General features: G+C 56.2%; 1 protein-coding gene across 9 annotated transcripts in view; it reads left to right on the top strand.

The window, feature by feature from the left end:
- MAPT (microtubule associated protein tau) overlaps nt 1–24,543 on the top strand; it is a 95,145-nt gene extending 70,602 nt beyond the window's left edge. For 3 of the 9 annotated variants that reach the window (XM_040640446.1, XM_040640444.1, XM_040640443.1), the window contains 6 exons: nt 707–833; nt 4,088–4,353; nt 14,083–14,175; nt 17,610–17,691; nt 19,053–19,165; nt 22,401–23,107. In XM_040640446.1, the coding sequence (XP_040496380.1) occupies nt 707–833; nt 4,088–4,353; nt 14,083–14,175; nt 17,610–17,691; nt 19,053–19,165; nt 22,401–22,616 (897 nt within the window). In that variant the 3' untranslated portion in view covers nt 22,617–23,107. Of the gene's footprint in view, nt 1–706; nt 834–4,087; nt 4,354–14,082; nt 14,176–17,609; nt 17,692–19,052; nt 19,166–22,400 lie in introns of all 9 variants that reach the window. The other 6 variants (XM_040640441.1, XM_040640449.1, XM_040640448.1 and 3 more) reach the window with 4 other exon arrangements.
- The last annotated feature ends 6 nt before the right edge of the window (nt 24,544–24,549 follow it).

The raw sequence follows: 24,549 nt of genomic DNA, 5'->3' as shown, positions 1-24,549 counted from the left end.
CCCTGCTGAACCATCCTGTGATCTTTGATGAATGTCAGGGGTTTTTTTTGAGTTTGTGTTATGTGTCAAGGTCAAATCCAGTAACTGCCCCCAGTCAGCAGACACCTTGCACACCGCCTCTCAACCGTTGGCCAGTTCGCTAATTGGCGCTGGAGTTCACCCCCGCCAAGGGCTCTTAGCGTGCTCAGGAGTCACGGAATCCTGAGGGTTGTTTGGGAGAGAACAGGAAACTGACCTAGCTCTGTTAGCACCTGCGGTCAGGTTCACCAGTGTCCCCAGGGGTCTCTGGTGAGACCAACAACCATGAGTCAGGTGGATCCCTGTAGAGAGTCGGGAAACGGCTGTCCACATAGGAATGGCCTGCCCATCCATCGGCCCCGGGTGGGTGATGAGCCCAGTCGTCACTCTAAGCTCGGTTACCTTTTTATAAAACATGACAGCACAAGCCATGCTGAGAACTCACGCAGACAGTTCCTCCAGGAGCACACGGTGGTCAGGGCGCTTGGCAATTGGGTGGAGCTATGGGTTTGTGCAGCCGGCACACCCTTGAGATCATGGAAGACGTTTGTGGCATCTGGCAGGCAAAGGGTCACCCCAATTTTAGCCTCGCTCTGAGTCAAGGTGGTTGAGTGGAGCTTGCATTGACTCTAGGCGATAGTAACCTTTCCCAGTCGTAAAAACCACTGTATCGCGCTTCGGTTTACAGGGGGCAGACGGTAAAACCGGAACGAAGATTGCCACACCCCGGGGAGCGGCCCCTCCAGGCCAGAAAGGCCAGGCCAATGCCACCAGGATTCCAGCGAAAACCACGCCCTCCCCAAAGACCCCGCCCGGTAAGCAGAATGTTCTCTGGAATCCAGGTCAGGGACAGCGGTCAGTAGGTGCCGGCCTCATCTTTGAAGGCCCCTGGCAGTTAATCGCTGCCTCGAGCTGACGGACCCCTGCAGCTCGCTGGGCACCTCAGCGCTCATTCTCCTTTTGATCCTTTCGGCAATTTTCCGAGGTAGGTGTTGAATCCCCGCTTTTGAGTGATGACGAAATCAAGGCCTTAAGAATGTGCACGGATAAGTCTAAGCAGCTCACTTCAAGCATGAAGAGAATGCAGCCGCGTGACTAAGGGGCAGGAAAGGGGTGTGCTGAGTTTCTCTGACCCCAAGCCCCGGGGCCCGCGTGGCGGCTCTGTGTCTCTGGAAGCAGAGCAGCAGCCGGGAGGGGTCACTACGGGTGACCTCACAGCAGATGTGGCCGCTGCACAGCTGAACTTGCTGGAGTGGGCCGGTTGGCAGGACTGGCGCGGCTCGGCTGGGCACCTGCGCTCGTGTCAGTAAAGGCCACCTAGTTCTGAGTACCAGGCAGGCTTCCGGGGAGCGAATCTGCTCCCAGGGGTGCTATAAAGAGTAGCTGCCCTCTTTGGGGAGGAGAGACAGCCAGGCTGAGCTCCTCCCCCTCCCCTCACCCCCAGGGGCCCTGCCCCAGGAGACTGGGTTTGGCTTCTGCACAGCTTGGGGGGCATCTGGCCACCTTGGCTTGGGGTGGCGCTCAGTGGCCCATGGATCTTGTACGAGCCTCGAGAGGCCCGGCCTGGTTCCGGGTGTCTCTGCCGTGTGCCGGCCGGGGTGGCAGCTCAGAGCCCTTCGTCTGCATGTTTTTGCGGTGGTGTTTGCCTCCTTTGCGCTGGGGTGGTGCCTGCAAGAACGTGCTGCTCACGGACACCGGCTGGATGGTTTCTTCCTGTCTGGAATTCATGTGACAGAAGGCTAATTCACGTAATCGTATTTGAATTGTATGAGTGATTTTGATCTTGCTTTTCTTTGCTCTGCCTTAAGCCAGTTGACGTGTTCACACAACAACTCACAAAACGGGGAATGAGAATGTGCCTTTCTCTTTGGATCGTATCTGCGTGTGCGTGGCAGCTTGTGGGGGGACAGACCTCTGTGGGCCACCTTGACCTGTGTCCTGCCAGTCGGGACCCCTGCTCCCTGAACCCACTCCCCGCCTGGCTCACCTCTGCCGTGTGGCCTGGCTGGTGCCTACAGCATGAAGATTTCATGGAGGCCCCATTTAAGCTTGATTATAATGAGGCTTTCTGTGGATTTTTCTTTTTAAGCTACCAAGCAAGTGCAGAGAAAACCACCCCCTGCAGGGGTAAAATCCGAGCGAGGTAATTGGGGGGCCGCTTCGCCCAGTGGGGCACGCGCTGTTTGTGTGTGGCTGTTTGTTGGCCTAGGTTTTGAAAGCAGGGATGACCAGCTGCTTGAACCTGAATGCAGAGCCGTCCGTATTCCTGCTCTTGTGGCTCACGCAGATGCATCTGTCTGACGGACTATCCGATTCCCGTGTGTCCTCATGTACCTCAGCCGAGGCTCTGGGGGGCAGGGAGCACGCGTCTCCAGCTGTTGGTGGGTGCTGGAGGCTCGGACCGAGGTGGAGGTGTGCAGTTCCCGCTGCCTTTTATTAATGAGTGTGGGGCGCGCTCGCCCCTGCACCGGGTGCTGGCCCTGGTGCTGCAGCCAGCCTTCAGATCAGCCAGGTGGGCCGGGGCCGCCCTCCCTGTTTTCCAGGTGAGGATGCAGGCTTAGGAGGTTGAGTGGCCTGCCCAAGGTCAGTCTGCAATTAAGAGGCGCAGAAAGGATTTGCAGCCAGCCCCAAGTGCCGTGGTCAGCCCGTGCGCCTGCGGGCAGGAGCGGGGGGATGGGGGGCTGGGCCTGGCACAGAGGTCCCTTCCGTTGTTTCCCGATGTTGGCGACCTTATGACCGTCCAACAGACATGGAAATGCAGACTCTAAAAATGGTGATGCTTCCTCTTCCTCTTGACGAGAGAAGTGGCCTTTTTGGGGCTGCCCGGCGCTTCCAACCAAGAGCCCCCCTTCTCCAGGGCGCAGCCTGCAGGTCCGGTTTGGTACAGATGGTTCCTGGGGCAGGGCCAGGGTCTCTGGGAAGCTTGGAGGCGCCCATAGAGCTCAGGCACCCTCAGTGCGGGTGGCTCACCCGGGCCCTCACCCAGAGCCTCTAGCCCCGTGGCTCTGAGACTCAGACGTGCTCAGGAGTCGCCAGTGAACGTGGGAGGAGCCGGCAGGACAGGCCCTAGCCCCGGGGGTTCTGTCATCCCAGGTCTGGACGGGCCCAGGAATCTGCATCTTACAGGTCCTGCACCTGACCCGAGGCTCTGGAGATGCGGACGCAGGGATTAGTACCTACAGAGTGCACAGGGTCTGGGACGGGCAGGATGGAAGCAGGCTGAGCAGCCCAGGACCGAGTCCTGTTGGGGAAAGACCAGCTCTAGCAGCCTTCCCCGCAGTTGGGAAAGGTGCACGGCCCGCCATGCATGGGCATAGGGGAAGCGAGTTCTTGGAGAGGGCAGGTCAGGGCAGGGAGGCACAAGGCGGCGTGGCTTGTCCGGAGAGCGAGGAACAGGTGCACCCAGAGCAGGCATACTATTCTAGAGCCCACGTGCCACAGAGAAATTGGGGAGGCTGTGCAGGGGCCTGCTGGGAAAGGGGCCTGGAATTGCTGAACAGCTTAAAATTCACCCAGGGGATAAAGGGTCTAATAGACCCAGACAAGGGGGGCCCCTGGTCCTGTCACTGTGTCATGCTCATTCAGGGAAAAGCCACGTAGTATGGCACTAGGGTTTTTCAGAGTGCATCTGCACGTATCCATGCCTGGCGCCCTCACTGCGGGCATTGCCATTATTCCCCAGTTCCAGTTGAGGCCCGTAAGCTCTGAGAGGTCAGGTGACTTGTCTGAGACCACACAGCTAGCTGGGCCCAGTCTCTTGACCCCAGGGCCATAGGCAGAGTTGGTCCCCTTGGGAAAGGGTACCGGGCGGTCCTCAGTGACCGCTCTGTTTCCTCCCTGGGAGACAGGGAGTCTCTGTCCCTACGTGACAAGGCCTGGAAGAAGAGACATGTGTTTAGAAATGAGGTCAAGGGTGCCTCCTGCTACCTTAGCGGAGCCTCTGACCTGCTTCCCACCTGCCTAACTGGCCCTCAGTCTGGGAGTGGGCCCTCGGGACAGGCAGCCCCCAGGGACTTTTCTGGCTCCCACCCACCCCAAGTGCTGGCCTCACTGCCTCCTGTCTCTCCAGGTGAATCTGGGAAATCTGGGGATCGCAGTGGCTACAGCAGCCCTGGCTCCCCGGGCACTCCTGGCAGCCGCTCCCGCACCCCATCCCTGCCAACCCCACCCACCCGGGAACCCAAGAAGGTGGCGGTGGTCCGCACTCCACCTAAGTCGCCGTCTTCAGCCAAGAGCCGCCTGCAGACCGCTCCCGTCCCCATGCCAGACCTGAAGAATGTCAGATCCAAGATCGGCTCCACCGAGAACCTGAAACACCAGCCAGGAGGCGGGAAGGTAAGGGCGCACGTTGGGGGGCTGGCTGGGCGTGTGCTGGGCCAGGAGGCCGGGAGAACGGGTGCGGGTCCCCCCACACCTGCGGCAGAGGCGGGCAAGGGACTCTGACCCCAGCCCTCACCCAGCACCCCGGTCCCTCCCGATCTCTGCGAGGAAAGACAGCTGTGGTTCGTTCTGTGTTGGGGTCACCACCACGCCGCGAGTGCCCCGCTCAGGGAAGACAAAGTGCTGGCTCTGTCCTTCCCTGTTTGAGCCCCTGCTGACGGGACAGTCCCTGAGATTATGAGGGTGGTTGTATCTCCATGACCTGGGGGCACCCACAGGGCTCCCCAGCCTGTCTTGTTTTTAGAACATGACGTGACCAACCCGTAGGTGAGTGTCTCTGGCGTTTGTTGGACATTTCTTTAGGTTAAGTTTCTCTCTAATCCTCAGTTCTGGGGGAATTTGGGGTGCCATTTTGAACAACCGGTTCTTTGGGGCAAGTGGGCACTCATGAAATCTTTGGGTTTCCTAAAGGTGGAGAACTGTGAGCTTCCGAAGGTCTAAGGTGGTGGGAGGTGGGGACTGACCTGGAGCCCCTCCTCCTCCTCCCCTGCCCCCCCGTTGTATGAGTTTCCCAAGGCTGACGTACAAAAGACCACAGACCGGGCAGCTTATATGACAGAAATGTATTTCCTCACTGTTCTGTATGCCAGAAGTCCAAGATCAAGGTATCGTCGGGACTGGTTTTTTTGAGGTCCCTCTGCTTGGCATGTGGATGGCAGCTGTCTTGTGTCCTCATGTGGTCTTTTGTCTGGGTGTCTCTCTGTCCCAGTCTCTCCTTTCTCTAAGAACACCCGTCATAGATGGGGGCCCACCTCTTGAAAGACCCCATCTCCAAATATGGTCCCATTCTGAGGCACTGAGAGTTAAGACATCAGCATATGAATTTGGGGGGACACAGTTCAGCCCCTAGCAGCCTTCCCCCTCCCAGCACCAGGGCTTGGGGGGATGGAGAAGGGAGAACAGGTGGCTTGTGTGGAGTACAAAGGACCCAGACTCCACTGTTAGGAGCACAGATGTGTTGGGCCTCCCGGGCTTGGGCTGTTTGGGGGGCTATGAGCCTCCTGCTGTGCTGGGGGATGTTACAGACCCCAGAGCCATCATTTCCCTTTAATCAGTCAGAACCACTCATCTCCCCCCACAGTGGGAGCCCTTGGCACTATTGATGTCCCTCTTGGCTGGGGCCTGGGTCACCATGAAGGGAGAGCGTCTCAGGGCTTTCTGTCCACGTTGGTGCCTTAACCAAAACCCTGTGCTTTGCTCCCCGTGGAGCCTCAGGGCCTCCTCTGGCTTTTCTTCTCTGTGGGGTCCAAAGAGTCCTGCCCAGTTGGGAGGTCTGGGTGCCTCTCAGGGTAGAGGCCTGGGGCTCATGGTCTGTGGTCCACAGGGTGGGCACTGCACCCATGTTTATTTTTCTGTGGTGTTTGCCTTGGCTACTCCTTGTAAAGATGCCTGTGTCCTTCCAGAAGGGGCTCTGGGCAGCTGGGGTGTTGGCTTGAAGTTGACCTCTCTGTGGAGCTTTGCAGGCAGAGGATTGCCAAGGTGGTGGGATGTTCCCACTGGTGTTGGCACACCTCCCTCAGTGCTGTGAGCACCCCACGTGTGCCCTGTTTTCATAGCATTGAGGGACCATTTGCCCCTCGTGCTGAAAAACGGAAAACAACCCCACACAGCCAGCTCTGCACCTACAAGAACAGTGTGTGGCTGTGACCAGCGTCTCAGGACAACTCGTGGCTGCAAGAGGGAAACTCACCATCAGCGTCCCCCAGCCCATGGGCTATCACACATCAGCAAACAGCCACCGCTCCCTGCCAGCCCCGGCTGTACCTCCATCAGCCCCGGCTGCATCCCGCCGCCAGCCCTGAGTTCCTCTGAGGTTGGTTCGGGAAGTGTGGGCACCCCCGGCCCAGTTCCAGCAGTTCTGCAGAGAACCCAGTGCCGGGGCTGAGCATTTCCTACTGAAAACCCTTCCGGGGCCAGAATCTGCCCCTCACACCCAGGGCTGCCCTGTCTGTGGGGGGAGGAGGAGTCTGGTGGTTGGGGGTCCAGTGACTTGAGCCTCCGAGGGGCCCACTCCCCCCTCCCTATGACCTCACCATGCTGGGCACAGACCCAGGTCCCCACACTACTGAAGGGTTAAAGGGGGAGGGCAACTTTGTTCCGGACTCTGGGGGGGAAGAGGCAGGGAAGTAGCCAAAGGACGAGTAACAGCTTCCCTTAAATCCCATGGAAAACCTAGAAAATTGCCAGAAACAAAGAAAACCTCAGCCATAACAAAGAGCAACATTAATCTCCAGAGAAAACGAAGAGCCAAGAAACAGGAAAGAAGGCACATGGGATCCGTGGAGAGGGCCTTCAAAATGCCTGGACTAAAGTTTCCGTGAGGTCTCCTTGAGATCGTTGGGGCCCTGTGGCCTCCCGTAGGGCCTGACAGACCATACGTGCTTAGTCCGTGCTTATTTCGGCTGCAAACAGGGATGGCGCTGTGAGTCTGAAGAATACCGCCACCCCCTAAACAGGTGGTCTCGTTGAAGAAGGAGAAGCAAGAGGGTCCAGTTTGAAAAACCTGCAGAGACTGAAAACGCAGAGGATCAATGTAAATCAGTGGCTGGGAAAAAAATGTAAAACACCTGTGTTCTGCTTTGTCCTTTGCTCTGTTTTCATGATTTGCTACTACGAGCAGATATTGCTTAAAGATTCCAGAACGGAATTATTTTTAAAGGAAAATGCAGATAGTCCCTTGGCCACTTTAACAGAAGCAGCTGAGTCCACCAAAGGTTGGAGGAGAAGACAAGGCAGGCCGGCATTGGGACCACATGCCTACTCCCCTACCTGACTGCAAGAGAATCACCTGGGAGTGTGTCTCTGCTGGGGGGGGGGGGCTCTTAAAAGCCCCAGTGCCAGAGCCTTCCCCAAGCCCATTAGAATCTCCTGGGGAGCCTCCCCAGGTGTTCTGAATGTGCAGTCCCCGATGAGACCCAGATTCTCACCTGTTGGCTCTGGTCGACCTCAACTAGGGTCTCCTGTGCACCCTGGATCTGAGGACTGATTTTCCTCCTTCAGTCCTGACCCTGTCCGTTCTCAGATTCCATGCCCCTGCCTCCTCGGTCAGCCCATTCCCAGCCTAGGCCAGCCCCTGTGTCCTGCAGCCCGGCCCTGACTTTTGTCCTAGCCCTGTTCTTGGGTGGGGAGGTGTTCAGACACAGAGACAAAGAACCAGCATTTCAAACACATTTAAAAAACCAAACTACTCACTACAGGTGTAAGTGACGTGAAACTGACATCCTTTCATCCGGCAGGGGCTGCAAATCAGCCCAGTCCTTCTGGACAGAATGAAGGAATGCCCATGGTTTTCACAACTTCAGTCGGCCAAACCAGTGATCTGTCAAAGGGTCTCTTGTCTCCTTCCTCTGGACTCAGCTGAAGGTCACCTTGAGATCTTCGGGTCCCCATAGCCTCACACAGAACAAGAGAGTGCTTTGTACTCTAAAATCAGGGAAAGGAAGAAAACCCAAAACTTAGAAAAAGCAGTAAGCACAAAAGTGTGTGTTGAACTTTATTTATAATTGCAAAACAAAACAATCTAAATGCCTGACAACAGAGGGGTAATTAATGGTGACGCCATACTATAAAACATTATGTAGCCACTAAAAATATCTTGAAAATTTTTTTATATAAACATTTATAAATGTTATACTATGAAGTTAAAAATTATAGTGTAGGAATATTCAAGTTTTGCCTGCTATTGATAAAGTTTGCAGAGAAAAAAACTATGACAAAATGCCAATCGTGACTCATAGAGATTGTGTGTTTTTCCCTTTTCTCCCAAATTTTCTAGTGAAAACATTTCTAATCAGAAAAACATGGATAGGAATACATTGTAACTGGAAGTGTTACAGTAGATGATAGTAAAGCAAAAAATAGAAGGACATAGAAAGTCCCTGTAATCGAGAAAGGAAATTTTCAAATACCAGGAATTAAACTGTATGACACAGGATTTATCAGATGTTATGCCAATTATGCATATAGTCTGTAAAAAAAAAAAAAAAAAGACCTATAAATATAGGGAAACAGCAATAGCACTCGTCTGTTCCCTCAGCGTCCTGCCCCAGAACTTGATTTTGTGCATACCACGAACATTACCACAAATACATGGGAATTAAAAAATTGTCCTGTGTCACTTACTGTTCGGTTTGGAGACAAAGAAGGCCTTTTCCGCATGCATTGGTAACAGACACCATATGTCACGTGGCTGTGCCCCCAAATTGTACTTAGAAGGAATTCATAATTTTATTTTATTTTTTTTAAAGATTTCATTTATTTATTTGACAGAGACAGAGAGCACAAGCAGGGGGAGCAGCAGAGGGAGAGGGGGAAGCAGGCTCCCCACTAACCTAGGACCCTGAGATCATGTTCTGAGCTGAAAGCAGACATTTAACCAACTGAGCCACCCAGGTGCCCCAGAATTCATCATTTTAAATGCTTTTGTTATTTAAAAAAAAAATTAAATGGCCACAGCAGAGCAATTATGTTTTTAGTGGAGGGAAAAAAGAATGGAAAAGTAAGAATGCAGGCACAAAGGTAAGAGCAGAAATAAATTCGAAAACACAAGTACAGTAGGACAGACGATAGCACGGAAAGCTGGTTCCTTCCTCCTGTCCTTTATTCATTCATTCCCTCGACAGTCCTCGGGCACGTCTGAGCGCCAGGGCTCTGTGCGGAGAGTTCCTGCCCCCAAGGCCTAGAGAAAAAGGGGCAAGAGGACAGGTTGGCCAGGGAAGGATATGTGGACCCCCACACGGAGGGTCCCCCACAAGGAGAGTCACCTGTGTTATGGACAGTCACCCACAATGTGAGGTGTCACCCACAAGTCAGAGAAGACAGGACAGACCCTTTTGGGGACCACCATTGGTCTCTGAAAGGATGGTCCCCTGCAAAGAGTTCTGGGTTCACGGGCTGAGAGAGGACAGAGGGAAACCACACCCTGGAGACATTCAGGGCAAAAGCAAAATAAATCTAGGACATGGGTTTAGGCTGGAGTTGCAGGCCGATCAAGGGAGGTCCCTGCTGGGTCTGTGGTGAACCAGCTGGTTGTTTGCCCTGCCAGAACAGGACAGGATGGAGAAGGAGGAGGGTGGGGAAGGGCACTGCCCGCAGGGAGGGAGCCTCAGGCCCTATGGTCCGTGGATCTTGGGGAATGAGGTTGGGAGGATCAGAGTTGAAAGGCAGAGCCGGTGAGGGCCCCGTGAGGTTAAGGCAACCCCACTGAGAGCCCTCAGCAGCCCTTCTGTGAGCTCAGTGCAGAGCACAGAGGGAAGCACAGAGGTCCCAGGGACCATCCAGGGTAGGGGACAGAGACGGAGCTCACTTGGGGCCAAGGCCCCCTGGTCAGAATTGGGGCAGTGCCTGTGTCTGCCAAGGTTTAGGAAGTCATGGCTGGGAAAGCGCTCAGGGATCCAAACGTGGGGGTGGTCTGATTGGCTCTGAGGATGTCCAGGAGTTGCAGGACTCCAGGCAGTTCAGAAACCAACCAAGAGCCACCCACCCCAGGGCCTCAGGCTGCAATATTCCAGGTGGCCACAAGATGGCAACAGAACGATGTGTCTCTTTCCACGCTGGCGCCCTGACAACTGTAAATTAAAAATTCATTATGTTTAGTGACAGAGTCCCAGTTCTTGTTGCAGAAAGCACACACAGAGAACATTTACGTAGAGTAAGTTAAGTCGGCTTGTACCTGGGATAGTCTGCCTCTCCGGGATCAGGGCCAGGGACTCACTCAGCTGAACCTGCCCGTCCCTGCGGAGCCAGGCTGGGACCCTCCCCCGGGACAGCCCTGTAACTCCCAGGTCCACCGGGCACCCCTCCCTGTGCACAGCATCTGTATCTCTGAACAATCTTGTGTAAATCCCATCATTTTAAAGATGCACCGGGTATGTCGACTCTAGTGGAGCCAGGTTGAACCCCGCAAGCACCAGGCTGTGTTGCAGACAGGCCTTGCCCGGGATGGCCGGTGGGTGCTGGGCCAGCCTGGGAGCTCCTGGGGGGAGGACTGGGCCATCTGGAGCACCTCGAGAGCTCTGAGCCCACACAGAATCAGATCAAGGCCCGGGGAGCATTTGGGACAGCTTCAGGTCCTCAAGGAAATGGACAAAACTGAAGTGGAGTTGTCCTTAGCCCTGCCCCGCCCCCGCCTCTCCTCCCGGATCAAACCCTGACCGCAGGAATCTCTCCCTTGACTGTGAGTCTCCTGGATCAAAATTTGGAGCTTCGAAAACATTGTTCTTTCCTTTGATGAGGATTTTCAGTGTCTGCCCAGAGCCGAGGTTCAACATCCTACACGTTGCCCTAGCCGAGAAATTAAGTTTCTGGATTCCAGTTTCCTAATGCCAACCCTTTTATCTCCCTTCTGTAAATCTAACACTCTGTAAAGGGTGTTGACTTAATTTGACAACTAACAGCAATTCTGCTTTGTAAATTCCTTATGTCTCCTGCCAAATCCCACAAAAACAAAACAAAACTTGTTGCCTTTTTTGTGGGATTGGAACGAGAAAAAGCCACATAAAAAAGAATGTCTACGTACGTTGCAGATCTTGTTGCTTAATGTCGCTAAGTTCATTTGATGAATTTCTTAAATGGATTCGTTCAGAAAACAAGGTTATCTTCCTTGCAAAACTGGTAAGTTTTCTTTGTCAGATAAGGAAGACTACATAGCTCATCAGGTTTCCCATTTCGCCTTGGCTTCCAGGAAGCTCGGAGTTTAGTGTAATGATCAGTCTCATTGTCAGTCCCGATGACCTCTCCTTCTTTGACCATTATCCTTTTAATTTTGTTGTGTTAATATCTGGTGTGTTTGTGTGTGTGTTTTTTCTAATACTACACTGCTCCAGTGCCTTTGTGAAAGCAGGCACGCCTTCTTCTGGGACTTAACCCGTGGAAAGGGATGAGTAAAACACGATCCCCACAGAAGGAGTTTGGGTCCCACTCCTTAAAATCTGAGTGTGGCGTGAACTAATTCAGAGACACTGTGCCGAGGGGCAGCAGTGAGTCCGTGAGGAGCAGTGTGAGAAGGCCTGTCCCGCTCCGGCCTGGGCTGAGGCACGGTCACTGCATCTGCCCCCTGGCAGGAGAGGATTGCAGTGTCCACCAGGAGTGTCCTTTGTACTTGGTGTATGAGATACCCGGCTTGGGGACAGCTGGGGCGAAGCTTTGTTGTCACGTAGGTGGCCGTAGTCACTGCCTGATGTGAGAAGGTCGCTGAACCTCTCAGGGCCGCCGTGGGCCTCCTCATCACTAAATTAGGAGCATGGCAGGTGAGGAAGAGGATGTGGAATTAGATTTTACCCAACCTCTAAATGAGGAGTGGCTTTTACATTTAAAAACCGGAGAAGAGGGGCACCTAGGTAGCTCCGTCAGTTAAGCATCTGACTCTTGATTTCGGCTCAGGTCATGGCGTCAGGGTCATGAGATCAAGCCCCGCGTTGGGCTCCACACTGGGCATGGAGCCTGCTTCAGATTCTCTCTCTCCCTCTCTTAAAAAATAAATAAATAAAAAATAAAAACCAGAGAAGAAATGACAAAGAATTTGAGTCTATAAAGACCGAAATATTTGTAGGGAAAAAAAATACATCTACCAGCAAAAAGGGGGCAGAGGAGCAATTTCATAACAATAAAAAAAAAAAATGCAGGAGAAACCAACAATGCAGTCCCATTTATTTTAGTCAAAGAAAGCAAACCAAGTCTTTAAATGTCTGACACTGGCAGCCGTGTGGTGAAACTGACTTTCTCGATGGTGCTCACAGGGTAAAGTAATCCGATCCTTTCAGAAAGCCACTTGGAGAGTCGTATTGACAATCTTTAGAATATTTATAACTTTGACCCAGAAATTCTACTTCTGGGACTCTGCTATGAAAATAATCCATAAAACAGAAAGAACTCCTTGCAGAAAGATGTGCGTGGCCAGACTGTCTCTGTTATTCAAAATAAATATCTGACCATACAGATGTCATAAAACGGAATATGACATATTATTTAAAATAATGCTTTTCATGACTGTAGGTAAGACAAATGCTTAGAAGGTGATGATACTTGATAAAGCAAGATATAAATGTGTATGTAAAGAATTACTACCCTTTCTATGTACATGACGGTAGTTATTTGTAGGTCTGTGACTTCGAGGGAACAGAACAAAAAGTGATTGTGGTTGTGCTATGGTGGCAGGGAGACGGATTTGTTTTTTTGCTTTTTTTAAACTATTTTTCAAAATCATAACGTTATGTTACTTTTCTAATTAAAAAAAATACATAGCTTTTTATTTTAAAGGAACATAGACGAGAATGAAAAAGGTGGGGCAGGTGTGTGCTTACCCGGGTGTTTTGATCCAGACCAGTAAGATTAGGGAAAAAACAGGATGGGGTCCAAGAGAAGATTACTTTATTTTGTCAGGCTAAGGACATCTAAAAATGATAAATGTGAGCTGCTGCCAATGTAATTTAATAACTAATAATTTAATCAAGGAAAGGCCATTTTAACACGGAAAAGTAGGATGGACAGATTTGCTCTCACGTCCACATTTCCTCGTTTTGCAGAGGACCTGTGGCCCCCTTGAGGTCCGGCTCTGGTCTGGGGTCAGGGTTTGGGACCCTTCCCCCCCACAAGCCAGGCTGGGGCTCTGCGACCCCCCCAGCCACAGCTACCCTCACGGATCCCAAGTCTCCGGAGCAGCGGCCCCCACCTGGCATTCACAAAGGACACAATGGAGGGGTTGGTGCCATTTCCAGAATTTCAGAGGGCAGTGCTGGCTCTTACTGGGGACTTGGAGCTCCCCAGCTGGTGGCTATTCTCAGTGACGAACAGAAAGGAAGGCGCACGGTTTCCAAGCAGGGAGCTCCTGCAGGGAGAGACACCAGGGATGAAGAGGTGATCACTGCTCTGGCAGACCAGACACCCCTTTCTCTGTGCCATGGTTGTCTGTGTATTTCAGTTTTTAGACAAATTGAGTAAAAATCAGTCACCACTAAAAGCAGTGATATCTCACGCAGAGGGACGTCTGGATTCGTCTTTCTCTCCATAGAGCCATCTGTGTCCTCCCCGTGAGGTCAGCGTTGCTCAAACCTAGCCGAGCGTCGGAACGAAGCACCAGGGGAGCTTTCCAGAAGCACAGAGACCGAGATTCTCATTCTAGGTCTGGGTGGGGTCCGGGATTAAAAAAAAAATCTGCAGGTGATTCCGGGGCCTGGCAGCCTGAGGACAGCCACAGAGCACTCGTGAACGCTCTGGCGGGCCTGGTAGGCGTGCAAATGAGGACACAGATGGGACTTGCTATTTCTGTTATTTATTCATGCAGTGGCACAACTGACCACTGCTCACGCCGTCCCAGCCTGGTGGACACTGAGCTGGGTGTACAGGTTTACCGGCCTCCGACGTGCTCTTGGGGGGCCTCGTGGTGAGACTTGCCTCCTGGTGGATGTGCTTTCTGAACCCAGTGTTGTAAGGGGGAGCCCACCGCCAGTCACTGCCAGTTCGGGATGCCTTCCTGGGGCAGCTCCCCTGGGAAGGTGAGACTCAGGCCTCCTGCCCTCAGCCTGGCGCCTCATCTCCCTGCCCTGAAGCCACGCAGGGGGCATGTTAGCGCCGAGCGGATGGCTCTGGGCGTGCGGTGTCACTCATCCTTTTTTCTGGCTATCAAAGGTGCAGATAATTAATAAGAAGCTGGATCTTAGCAACGTCCAGTCCAAGTGTGGCTCAAAGGATAATATCAAACACGTGCCAGGAGGCGGCAGTGTGAGTACTTTCACACTTTCCCTGCGCCCTACAGTGGTTCTGGTTTGTAAGAAACGGCATGAGTGTAGACACTTGCGAGACATTGCAGAGAATAAACCGTTCTCCGGTTCAGGGTCTGTCTGTGTTCCCACTACCCATAGCCCAGGCTCCCCACGCCTGTGCCCACTGTTCTAGGGGGCCTGGCCCAGCATTTGTGGGTCCCCTGGACTGTGCAGGCTGCAGGGGGTAAAGAGAAGATGACCGAGCCCCTCTCTATCCCAAACCTGGAGTCCAAGTCCTCACTGCATGACACCCCTGGTGGGCACCACCCACCGCCCAGCACGGGCTCCTGGAAGCCCCACAGCCTGTGTGAGGTTGGGCTGAAGGTGGTGGCACCTGGGACTGGGCTCGGGCAGGTTCACCTTGACAGCCCCGTGGACCGCTGGCTCACCTGTGCTGACGAGCAGACACAGTGTCTTCCTGTCCTCCTCAGGGCAGGAAAAGTCCAGTCTCTGTTCATGTTTGTCCCCTGCATTTGCCAGGGATGAGCAGATCCCTAAGCCTGGGCTCGGGTGTAAAACCAGCCCCACCCCTGGCAGAGACGTCAGGTACCAAAGAGCCCAAAACAGTGCATGAGGGGACACTGCCTACAGCGGTCGGGAGTTGACGGAGAAATGCGGCTTTGCACCCTTTTAAGATTTGGCTTCCTCCAAATGTCATGGGGACTCCTGGTGTCCCCAGTGGGTGAGGGCCTGAGATTTGGGGCTGGCATCCTCACTTCTCACTCATGCACTTGGTCAACTCTGCTGTTACCCTCCGGCTGCTCTGTGGCCACTCACAGTGGGGGCATCGGAGGTGAGGCGCCCCTTCTCCCCGGCCCTCCTCCCCCCGCCTCTCAAGTTGGCTGACAGCCAACTTTTAAACACATCGCAGTGGGAGGGCCGAGCCCCTTTGAGGTCCCCCCTGGGTGGGGAGACGGTTTCCGAGAGCAGGGAACTCACTCCCGGCTGGTGGTGCCAGGGGGATGGCGGTAGCCCTGGGCGGGCTCTCTCTCCAGAACGTGCCCAGCCCGGGCCCGCACCCCTGCATCCAGCAACCCCCGTCCCCAGGTTTATTCTTGCAATGTGCTGCTGCCCCCACCCCGAGCATCTGGACCCCGCCGCTGGTCCCCGCCGCTGCTGCATGGCGCTTCGGTAACGCTTCCTCACCGGTGTCTGCTCCACGTCCCCTCTGTGTCCCCGGCCCTGCTCTCTGGTCCCACTGCTCCCAGAAGCCAAGAGAAGCTGTGGGGAACACCCACGCCCCCGGACTCCAAGTGGAGTGTGGCCGCTATGTCAGCCTTGACTCCTGGTGCATTGGTGTCCTGCACACCTGGCTCCGGCCAGAGGAGGAAGGCCGCGTGCTCTCTCGTGTGACGCCGGTCCGGTCGACTGGTGGCGGATGTGCGGGGGAGGCCTAGGCTACGGGGTCCAGGGGACTGCAGACAGCAGACTGCTCCTCCGGGCGTGAGTTTTGGGGAGACAGTACCTTCCCGCGGCTGCTGGCAGTGCCCAGGATGTCAGGGGACTTGCTGGGGGGCACCCCTGTCTGGCCTGCGCTCTCTGCCCGTCTACGGCCAGCCTATGTGACCTGGCAAAGAGCCCCAGGATTTCTCAGGCTGGCCCTGAGCACCGTCCTTGGCTTGAAGCCACTGCTGGTTTGCAGTAGGAGCCTTCACAGCAAGCTTTCCTGGTGGGAGGTGGCTGGGGGGTTCCAAGCAGCTTCGGTGTTCTGGGGCGCTAGATCCCTGGCCTGGGCCCCAGGCTCTGGCTGGCTGCTCTCCCTTCCCGAGCCTGATGGTGACTTCCCAGCGGGCAGACCCCGCTCCATCTCGGGATCTCCCCAACTCCTGGCTGGCACTGGGCTCTGCTCCAGGGCCTGGCCTCCTCCCTTTCCTGGCCTCCAGTCCGCCTGACCTCCCCTGTCCTGGCTCCTGTCCTCAAGCAATCCCTTTCCCTCTGCCATCCAGGTTCCTCCTCCAGCACGCCCTCCCCTCCACTCCCTGTTCCCTGATCCAGGCTGAGGGGAAGAAGGAAGGCTGGCTCACATTTACTTCCCTCTCCCTCATGCCAGGAGGAGCTCCCTCAGCCCCTTCCCCGCCTCTGGGCACACGCTGCCTCCCAGACCTGACTCCCTCAGAATCGTTCCTTCCCCACCTGCTCACCCTCACAGGCAAGGGCTGCCACCCCTGGGCACCCCCCTTGCCTCGCTCCGCACACACACCCCCCACACACAGCCCAGGGCCACCTGTCGGCCTCCATCGACTCTCCGTCAGTAAACGGCAAATGGCAGCACGATTTTCATTAACAAATAATCTGGAATTGTTCCAGATGATTTAGATAGACGTCAACCTCCCTCCTTGTTTTCTGGTTCACTGGCTCCAGGCCATCTCTCTCCTGGGTCACTCGGGGGCAGGAAGTGGGAGCCATCTCCCCACTCCACGGTGACTGGCGCCTTGTACCCGCAGGTGGCCTCACACAGGTGGCTGCTGGAGGCTCTGGAAAGTGTTCCTCAGGGACCATCCAGGGACACCCCCTCACAACCTTGGCTATGGGCGGAGGCCTGTGGGCGTGCCCCCTCCAGGGAGCTGGGTCTCAGGCTGGGATTGGTGGGCCACTCAGGGGTTGTTACCCCCTCTGGAGGGTGGGTGGCGTGGCCAAGCCACATGCTGGGCCTGCAGCCAGTTCTGAGGAGCCCTGAGGCCTCCCCTACCTGTGTGTGTCCGAGCAGGCTCCGGCTCACGGGGACCGAGCCACGGGTTTCTCTGTGCCACCTGCCCATCTCCTCCTGTCGCTTTGCTCCCAGGCTACGGAACGGAAGGTCCAGGACACTGTGTGTCCAGGCACCAGCTGGCTCTTCCCGCCGAGTGGCCAAACGGCTCTGGGTCCTGCTTGCTGTCACCGCTCTCACTGCGGTGCTAGGGTTTGTGGGAGGCTGTCCTGGGAGAAAGGCCACCCATCAATCCTACTCCGCCCGCTCCTGTGTGAGGCCCTGCGACCAGCAGACCTCGCTTCCTTGCTTTTCCAACACGATTTTCTAAACGTCACACAAACGGATTGTGCAGATCCCTTCTTACCTTGTCCGCACTGAATGTGATGTCCGTGTCATGTCGGGGAAGAGTGACCCTTTGAAACCAGCGGTGTGGGGCCTGCGCCATGACAGAGTCCTGTATTCCCCTGAGGGATGGAGGGCACTGTGGTCCCACAGTTATTTTGTGAAGACCCACTCCCCCGGGGCAGGGTTGGCAGAAGTCCAATGATACGTTTTCCCACCGTGACTAGGGGTGTCCTCGGGCCTGCAGGAAGCACTGTCCCAGCAGGGCCTGGACTGACACAGCAGCTTTTCATGGTGTTCAGCCCGCAGTGAAATCATCCTGTTTCATTCTTTGTTTCCTGCTCATCCTCTCTCACCTCCAGGTGCAAATAGTGTACAAACCCGTGGACCTGAGCAAGGTGACCTCCAAGTGCGGCTCACTAGGCAACATCCATCATAAGCCAGGTAGCCCTTGCAGGAGGCGGGAAGGGCGGGGGGGGGGGCGGGGTCGGAGGGGGGGGGTGCCTTCTCCTGAAGCGGCTGGGGAAGGATGGCGGGACGGCTGAGGAGGGGAGCGCTGGAGGTGGAACTTGCTGGGACCCGGGGTGGGGGCGGCTGGCTGCCCTGTTCCGCTCCTGAGCCGTGCTGGCCAAGGCAAAGCCGGGAGTGAGGGCAGATGCCGGTGTTAAACCCTAACGCGTGGTTCTCCAAGCGGGCGCACGTAGGGCCTCTGGAGCTTGGGGAGGGCCTGATCTGGCTCCCGGAGGCTGGCTTGTGGGCTGTTTCCGTTTGGTCCCCAGCCGACATGGTGGGACGCTTCACCAGCCATCGCCGTGCTCCCACTGTGACTTCGTTTCAACAGAAAATACGGTTGGAGCTCTGCCATGCTTACCTTTCTCCTCGCCATCCCACACCATGTAGAAACCAGAGCTGTCTGTAGATCTTTCTGTGATGATGGGAATGTTCTAGACCTGCTCTGTCCAGCGTGGTAGCCACCAACCACGTGTGACTGTCGAGCACTGGAAATGCGGCTAGTGCAGTTGATGAAAGAAACTAATTTTATTTAATTAAAATTTGAGTGGCTGCATGTGGCCAGTGGCACCACGTTGTCCAGCGCTGAGCTGGAACCTGACTCCCGCCTGGGAGACCAGAGCAGGGACTTCGCCTTGAGCCGGCTTCAGAACTTCAAGCGTTCCCGTGGGGCGAGAGACCGGCAGAAACGTGGTGCGGAATGTGTCTCATCGGGTTCTGGCTCCCCTGGGCCATGTCATGGGGGTTCTGTCTCTTCCACTGAAAACCATCTCGCACCTGGCGCCACCACCCAGCCCCGCTGGAGCAGCTTTCTCGGGTGGCTTCATCCATTCTCCAGAAAGGAACGTTGTCCGTCTCTTCCTCAGGCCATGTCTCCCGTGCGTGGGCTCGGCACCCAGCGTCCAAGGACGGAGGAGGGTCAGGCCCCTTCCTTGGTTAGGGGGCATTTTGCCGTTTCGTGTCACTCCGAGATCTTGCAGGGCTGTGCCTTACAGGTTGACGTAGAAAGACTTCACTCTTTGGAAGGCGACCAGTTTAGAGCGTGGAACCGTTCCTCCTGCGCTGAGCTGACGCTGACCTCACATTAACGGAGGAGGAAGGGCTGTCGAGCAAACATTGGATGCACAGCTTGCTGAGAGAGAGGGAGCAGACTGTTGTCAAGCCCTCTGGAAGGGCTTACTTGGGCGCAAAGCACCTTCTACGGGAAGGATGGTCTCAGCCATGGAAAGGCTGCTGTCTCCCTGGAGTCGCGTGCTCGCCCCCTCTCAAGGCGCGGTGCCTGTGTGTTGTTTCAGGAGGCGGCCAGGTGGAAGTCAAGTCTGAGAAGCTGGACTTCAAGGACAGAGTCCAGTCGAAGATCGGGTCCCTGGACAACATCACCCACGTCCCCGGCGGAGGGAATAAAAAGGTAAAGGGAGCGGGGTGGGGAGGAGGCTGCACTGGGATGTGGCTGTGAATGGAGTGGGCTGGACAAGCCTGGAGCAGTTTCCAGAGGAGGCAGGGGGAGGACCTGTCTCCACCGGCTTGATGTGGATTCTCAGCAACCCCCGGGACCGTGAGTCTCGACCTTCGCTGCCCGTTGCAGTCACCGGGGGGCTTTACGAGATTTGACGCCCGGGCCCCTCTTGGAGACTCTGATGGGTCTCAGGTTCCTCCCGGGCACCTGGAATTTCTAAAGCCCCCAGGTGATTCTTCCATGCGGTTCAAGGTGTGAGCCGCTGTCCTCGGTGATAGCAGTCGGCCGGTGGTTGGCAAAGCATCCACAAAAGGAGGGAGCCAGCCCCAGAGCCCACCCCAGTCCACCGCCAGCCAGTCACGGGAACATAACCTAATTTCTAAATGGGTCACTAGGCAGTTAGAGCCGAACAATGCTGCCAATCCAAGTTCCTGCGGAGCCCCTGCCTGTCTGGCACGGAAACGTCCACGGGGAGGCTGCTGGCCCAGGATTTCGGTGATCCCCGCAGTTTCTCGAGTCTCCGGGTCTCGCTGCGTGAGCACGGGGGAGGGGACACGGGAGGGGGTATGTGGCCCTTAGCAGGCTCCCTCTGGGCACATCACAGGATGGGGGCTCGTGGCCTCACGTTTCCTCTTTTGCAGAAATGCAGCCAAAGCGCCCTCTGGGGGTTCCCCACCCACGCCTGCCGTGCATTTCCTCCCAGCAGTGAAGTTGGTTGTGCCTCCCCGCAGCGGACAGAGCTGTGGTAGAAGGGGGGGGCGTCCAGAATGGGCACAGACTCTGTGACCCGACCTGGCGTGAGAAAGGGTGCTTGCTGCCCGCAGTGGCCCAGCTGGTTGGAAGTGGCAGTCGTCGCATCATGCTGGGCTGGGCGGCAGCTGGGAGCCCCCAGGGCCATCACCCTCCCCCAGTCTGGCTCCTCACCAGGCCTTCTGGAGAGACACACCCATGTAGTGTTTGAGGTGAAAGCCCAACGGTGCCTTTTGGGAGAAGCACCTCCTGGGGTGGTCTTAAAGCAGAGGCTGCCGACTCAGGCCTGGGGACACACCTGACCCCCGGACGAGCTCCCCGAACGCTGGGGGGCTGGGGCGGAGGACAGAGTACTGGCCCTTGGATGGCCTTGCGCTCTCGGGCTCACCACAGTGCCCCATGCGGTCCCCTCTGACCCCAAGGTGGACCCGAAGTGTTTCCAGAGACTCGGCTTCCAAGGCGCAGGAATACTTCTCAGTCCCCGGGACCCCGCGTCCCCCTGCATGCCTCAGGGGAAGTGAGGAAGGGCCCAGTTCTCTGGGGCCATGGAAAAGGTTCTTCGCAAAAGCGCAGAGGCTCTGCTAAGGCCTGGGCACTGGTGACTCCCATCTCTGGAAGCTTCGATGTCCTGAGCAAAGCTCTGGGCTGGACTCTGCTTGGAGGCGTGACCCTGGGCAGGATGGGCAAGTGCTTTGCATGCATTTCTCCATCAGCAAAATGGACAGAAATATCCACATCCCCGGGTGGTGGGGAGACCCAAATGCGAACGTGTTCTGGAGAGTTCCTGGTATTTGTGGCCATCTACAAATGTGAGTCAAAGTCAGGCCTGAGTGTGAACGTCTGTTTTAACTCACCTCTGCTGGTTCAGAAAGGGTGGGCCCGGCCCTGCCCACCACCCAGAAGACATTGTCCTGATCCCAGAGCGTCCCCTCATATTCAGTCCCCCACGTCCTGATGTGATGAGCAAAACTGCTCATGAGCAGTGGGGCACAGGACCCCTGCTGCCTGCGCTCCTTCCAGTTTGGGAGATTTGGGGACATTCCCAGGACCCTCTCACTTTTTTCTACAAGACACTAACATTAATGTTCTTATTATAGCTTATGTCTGAACCGCCTTTTGAATACGGTGATAGGGAAGGGCTCTTCTTTACAAAGCGCTGAACCAAAACGGACACAAGAAGTGTAGAGCCGAAGCAGGAGCCTGGTTTTCCTTCCCACCCACATCCGAGCGCCCTGCGACGGGGGCTCTTCACCCCGGGGCCCGCGGGCTCCCGAACTCGCGCAGAATTGTGGGCAGGGGAGCGCATGCCTGCCGGTGCATACACTTCCTGGCTTCACCAGATGCACAATGGCTGGCCCCGGATCCGAAAGCATAGGGAATCCCTGTGTCCACCTCTTTGGGTCTCATCAGGAGTTGTACAAACTGCCCACATCTCTAGCAAATGTTTTCGGAGTGTCCCGGGCATCCTGTGGGGCACAGACCTCTGGACCCCTGGCTGTGTCATCGTTTCTGTACTTGAAACACCGTCCAGTGCTGCCCACGGCAGCTGCCACCTCCGAATTCCCGTCACCGGCGACGCGGAGGAGGGTGCGTGGCTCCCACTGGCCTGACTCTGGCGGTGTCCCTTCCTTATCTCCGGCTTCTCCTTCATGAGTTTTTTTTTTTTTTTTTTGAAGATTCTATTTATGTATTTGAGAGAGCATGAGAGAGAGCAAGAGCACAAGCAGGGGGGAGGGGCAGAGGGAGAAGCAGGTTCCCCGCTGAGCAGGGAGCAGGACTCGATCCCAGGACCCCAGGATCATGACCTGAGCTGAAGGCAGTGCTTCACCGACTGAGCCCCCCAGGCGCCCCTCCTTCACGCTTTCACTTGCGACTTGTTAGTATCTATTAAAATCACATGCACACGCCTTCCGGGCGCCAGCCCTTCCGCTGCTAGGACACACTTGCCCGCGTGTGAAGTGCCGTGCACACCCAGCTGCTCAGACACAGCGTTGTTTGTGCCAGCCAGAGATGGGAACAGCCCGGGTACCCGCGCACAGGGGAGCGGGGGCGTCTTGGTACCAGGTGATGGAATCCACGCCACGGGCAACGAGCACCAGGGAAACCGGGTGCTGAGAATGGAAGGTATTAGGTCAAAAACCCGAAGCGCAAAGCATGTGGATATTGTTATTGTGTGTGTTAAATATACAGACACACCTCTTTTTGTGTATCACGTGTTGGTGCACGTGTGGAATCTCTGGAAGGGCACACAGGAAACGAACGACGGTCCCTGCGTCTGGAGAAGGGAAGCGGGTGGCCGGCGGGCAGGTGACTGGGAGCTGTGCGCAGGTGTCCCCCCACCCCCCACGGCTCCCTCCCACCCCGGGGCCTGTCGGCAGGCCGGGCTCGCGCCCCTTTCTGTGGCTTCACTTGCCCTCCCTCGCCTCCTGTCTTGCAGATCGAAACCCACAAGCTGACCTTCCGCGAGAACGCCAAAGCCAAGACCGACCACGGGGCGGAGATCGTGTACAAGTCGCCCGTGGTGTCCGGGGACACATCTCCGCGGCACCTCAGCAACGTGTCCTCCACGGGCAGCATCGACATGGTAGACTCGCCCCAGCTCGCCACGCTAGCCGACGAAGTGTCCGCCTCCCTGGCCAAGCAGGGTTTGTGATCAGCCCCCGGGGCGCTCAGTGATAGTGGAGAGGAGAGTGTGGGAAAAAAAAGAATAATGATCTGGCCCTTCGCCCTCTGCCCTCCCCCAGCTGCCCCTCACAGATCGGTTAATCGGTTAATCGGTTAATCACTTAACCTGCTTTTGTTGCTCGGCTCTGGCTCGGGACTTCAAAATCAGTGACGGGAAAACGAGCAAATTTCACCTTTCCAAATTGACGGGTGGGCTCATAATAATAAAATATTTTTAAAAACATTGAACAAGATGGCCACACCCGACATTACCTTGGGCAATTACTTTCGATTCTTTTTTTTTTTTTTCCCTCTGAGTAGCAGAGGGAGGTGAGGCTCTGAAAGCTGCCTCTAGGGCATCTCAAGGGACTGGGGGCGCCCCGCTCTGCCCCATCCTGGGGGTGTCACAGAGGCAGCGGCAGCAACAAAGGATTTGAAACCGGGTGCCGTGTTGGAGCCGCAGGCCGATGTCAACCTTGTTGGGGGGGCGGGTGGGGAGGGTTGGGGAGCCCTGGGAGAGGCTGGGTGGGGGGAAGGAGAGGGCAGAAGGGAGAGCCTGGGGGGGTGAGAGGTGCTCGGTGGGGAGGAGCCGCTACCCTCTGCCTGGAAGGGCAGCAGGAAGGGCAAACTGCCTCTGCCGCCCACAGCAAACTTGGACCAAGTGGCCTCCTGTGCTTGGTGGCCCGGGGTCTGCTGTGGGTCAGTGAGCCACCCTCTGGAGAAGGGATAGTGGTGGGAGGAGGTGGTCGGTTGGCGGAAGGGTGGCCCCCTGCGGATCACTTCCTCAGAGAAGACTGACCTTGATGTCCCCAGTGCTGGCCTCTTTCTCCTTCCCTGCAGGGTGGGGGTGCTGAGCTGAGGGGCTTCCCTCGGCCCCACGGAAACCCTGTTTTATTGAGTTCTGAAGGTTGGAACCACAGCCACGATTTCGGCCACCTCACCGATCTGGGACTTTAGGGCTAACCAGTTCTCTTTGTAAGGACTCGTGCCTCTTGCGGGCACCCGCCTGTTCCCAGGCCCGGGCCTCTGGCATCTCGGGAGTGTGCGGGGCTCCGGCGGGTGGGTCCTGAGCCTCCTGTCCCTCCCACGGCTCTGCAGCCACCTGTCTCCCCCACCATCCCTGCCATGCCCGTGTGTCTGCTGTGCGGAGCCCAGTCACTGCCTGTCCCCCTCATTACGTCGCGCTGCCCCGAGTCCCCAGCCTCACCACGTCCCTTCTCAGCAACGGACGTTGTTCAGATGCGGGAGGCACCTGCTCTCATCTGAGGGGCTGAGTGAGAGTGAAGCCCGGGCACAAGGTGAGACCTCGGTCTCTTGGTTTAAGTTCTACTCAACAACTGGTGTGTCCCCCACAACGAACCTGATGACCTTCCTCAGTTTCTTACCACCCCCCCACCAGACGTGAGCCAGGGTGGGCTCAGCGATGACCCGGGATGTTTTTGCCTTGTTCGCTTGGAGAGCCTTTTCCTCCCAGAGGGCCTGGTCCCCTTCCTGAGCTGAGCTGGCGGCAGGACGGCTGTCCCGGTCCCAGAGGCGGCACCGGGACAGGCAGGCGAGGCCCCCAGGGCAGGACCACACTCCCCCCCCGCCCCCCCCACTTCCGCCCAAGCTCGTGACCGCCAGCCTCTGAGAGAGACCCGCCGCCGCCCCCGCGCCCCTCGGAAACGGTTCTTCCCCGTCCCAGCTGGCAGCCGTGCCGTCTGTCCTGCCGGAGCAGCTGAACATATACATAGACGTCGCCTTTCCCTCCCTGTCTGCACCCCGTCGCGTTGTAGTCGGATTTGTCTGTTTATGCTTGGATTCGCCAGAGTGACTATGATAATGAAAAGAAAAAAAAAAAAGGACGCATGTATCTTGAAATGCTTGTGAAGAGGTTTCTAACCCACCCCGTGGGGTCCTTGATGTCTCTCCCCGCCACACAC

Source organism: Ursus maritimus, unplaced genomic scaffold (assembly GCF_017311325.1).
Source record: "Ursus maritimus isolate PB19 unplaced genomic scaffold, ASM1731132v1 scaffold_24, whole genome shotgun sequence".
NCBI classification, from domain to species: Eukaryota; Metazoa; Chordata; class Mammalia; order Carnivora; family Ursidae; genus Ursus; species Ursus maritimus.
This window is presented reverse-complemented; position numbering and strand designations above follow the sequence as displayed.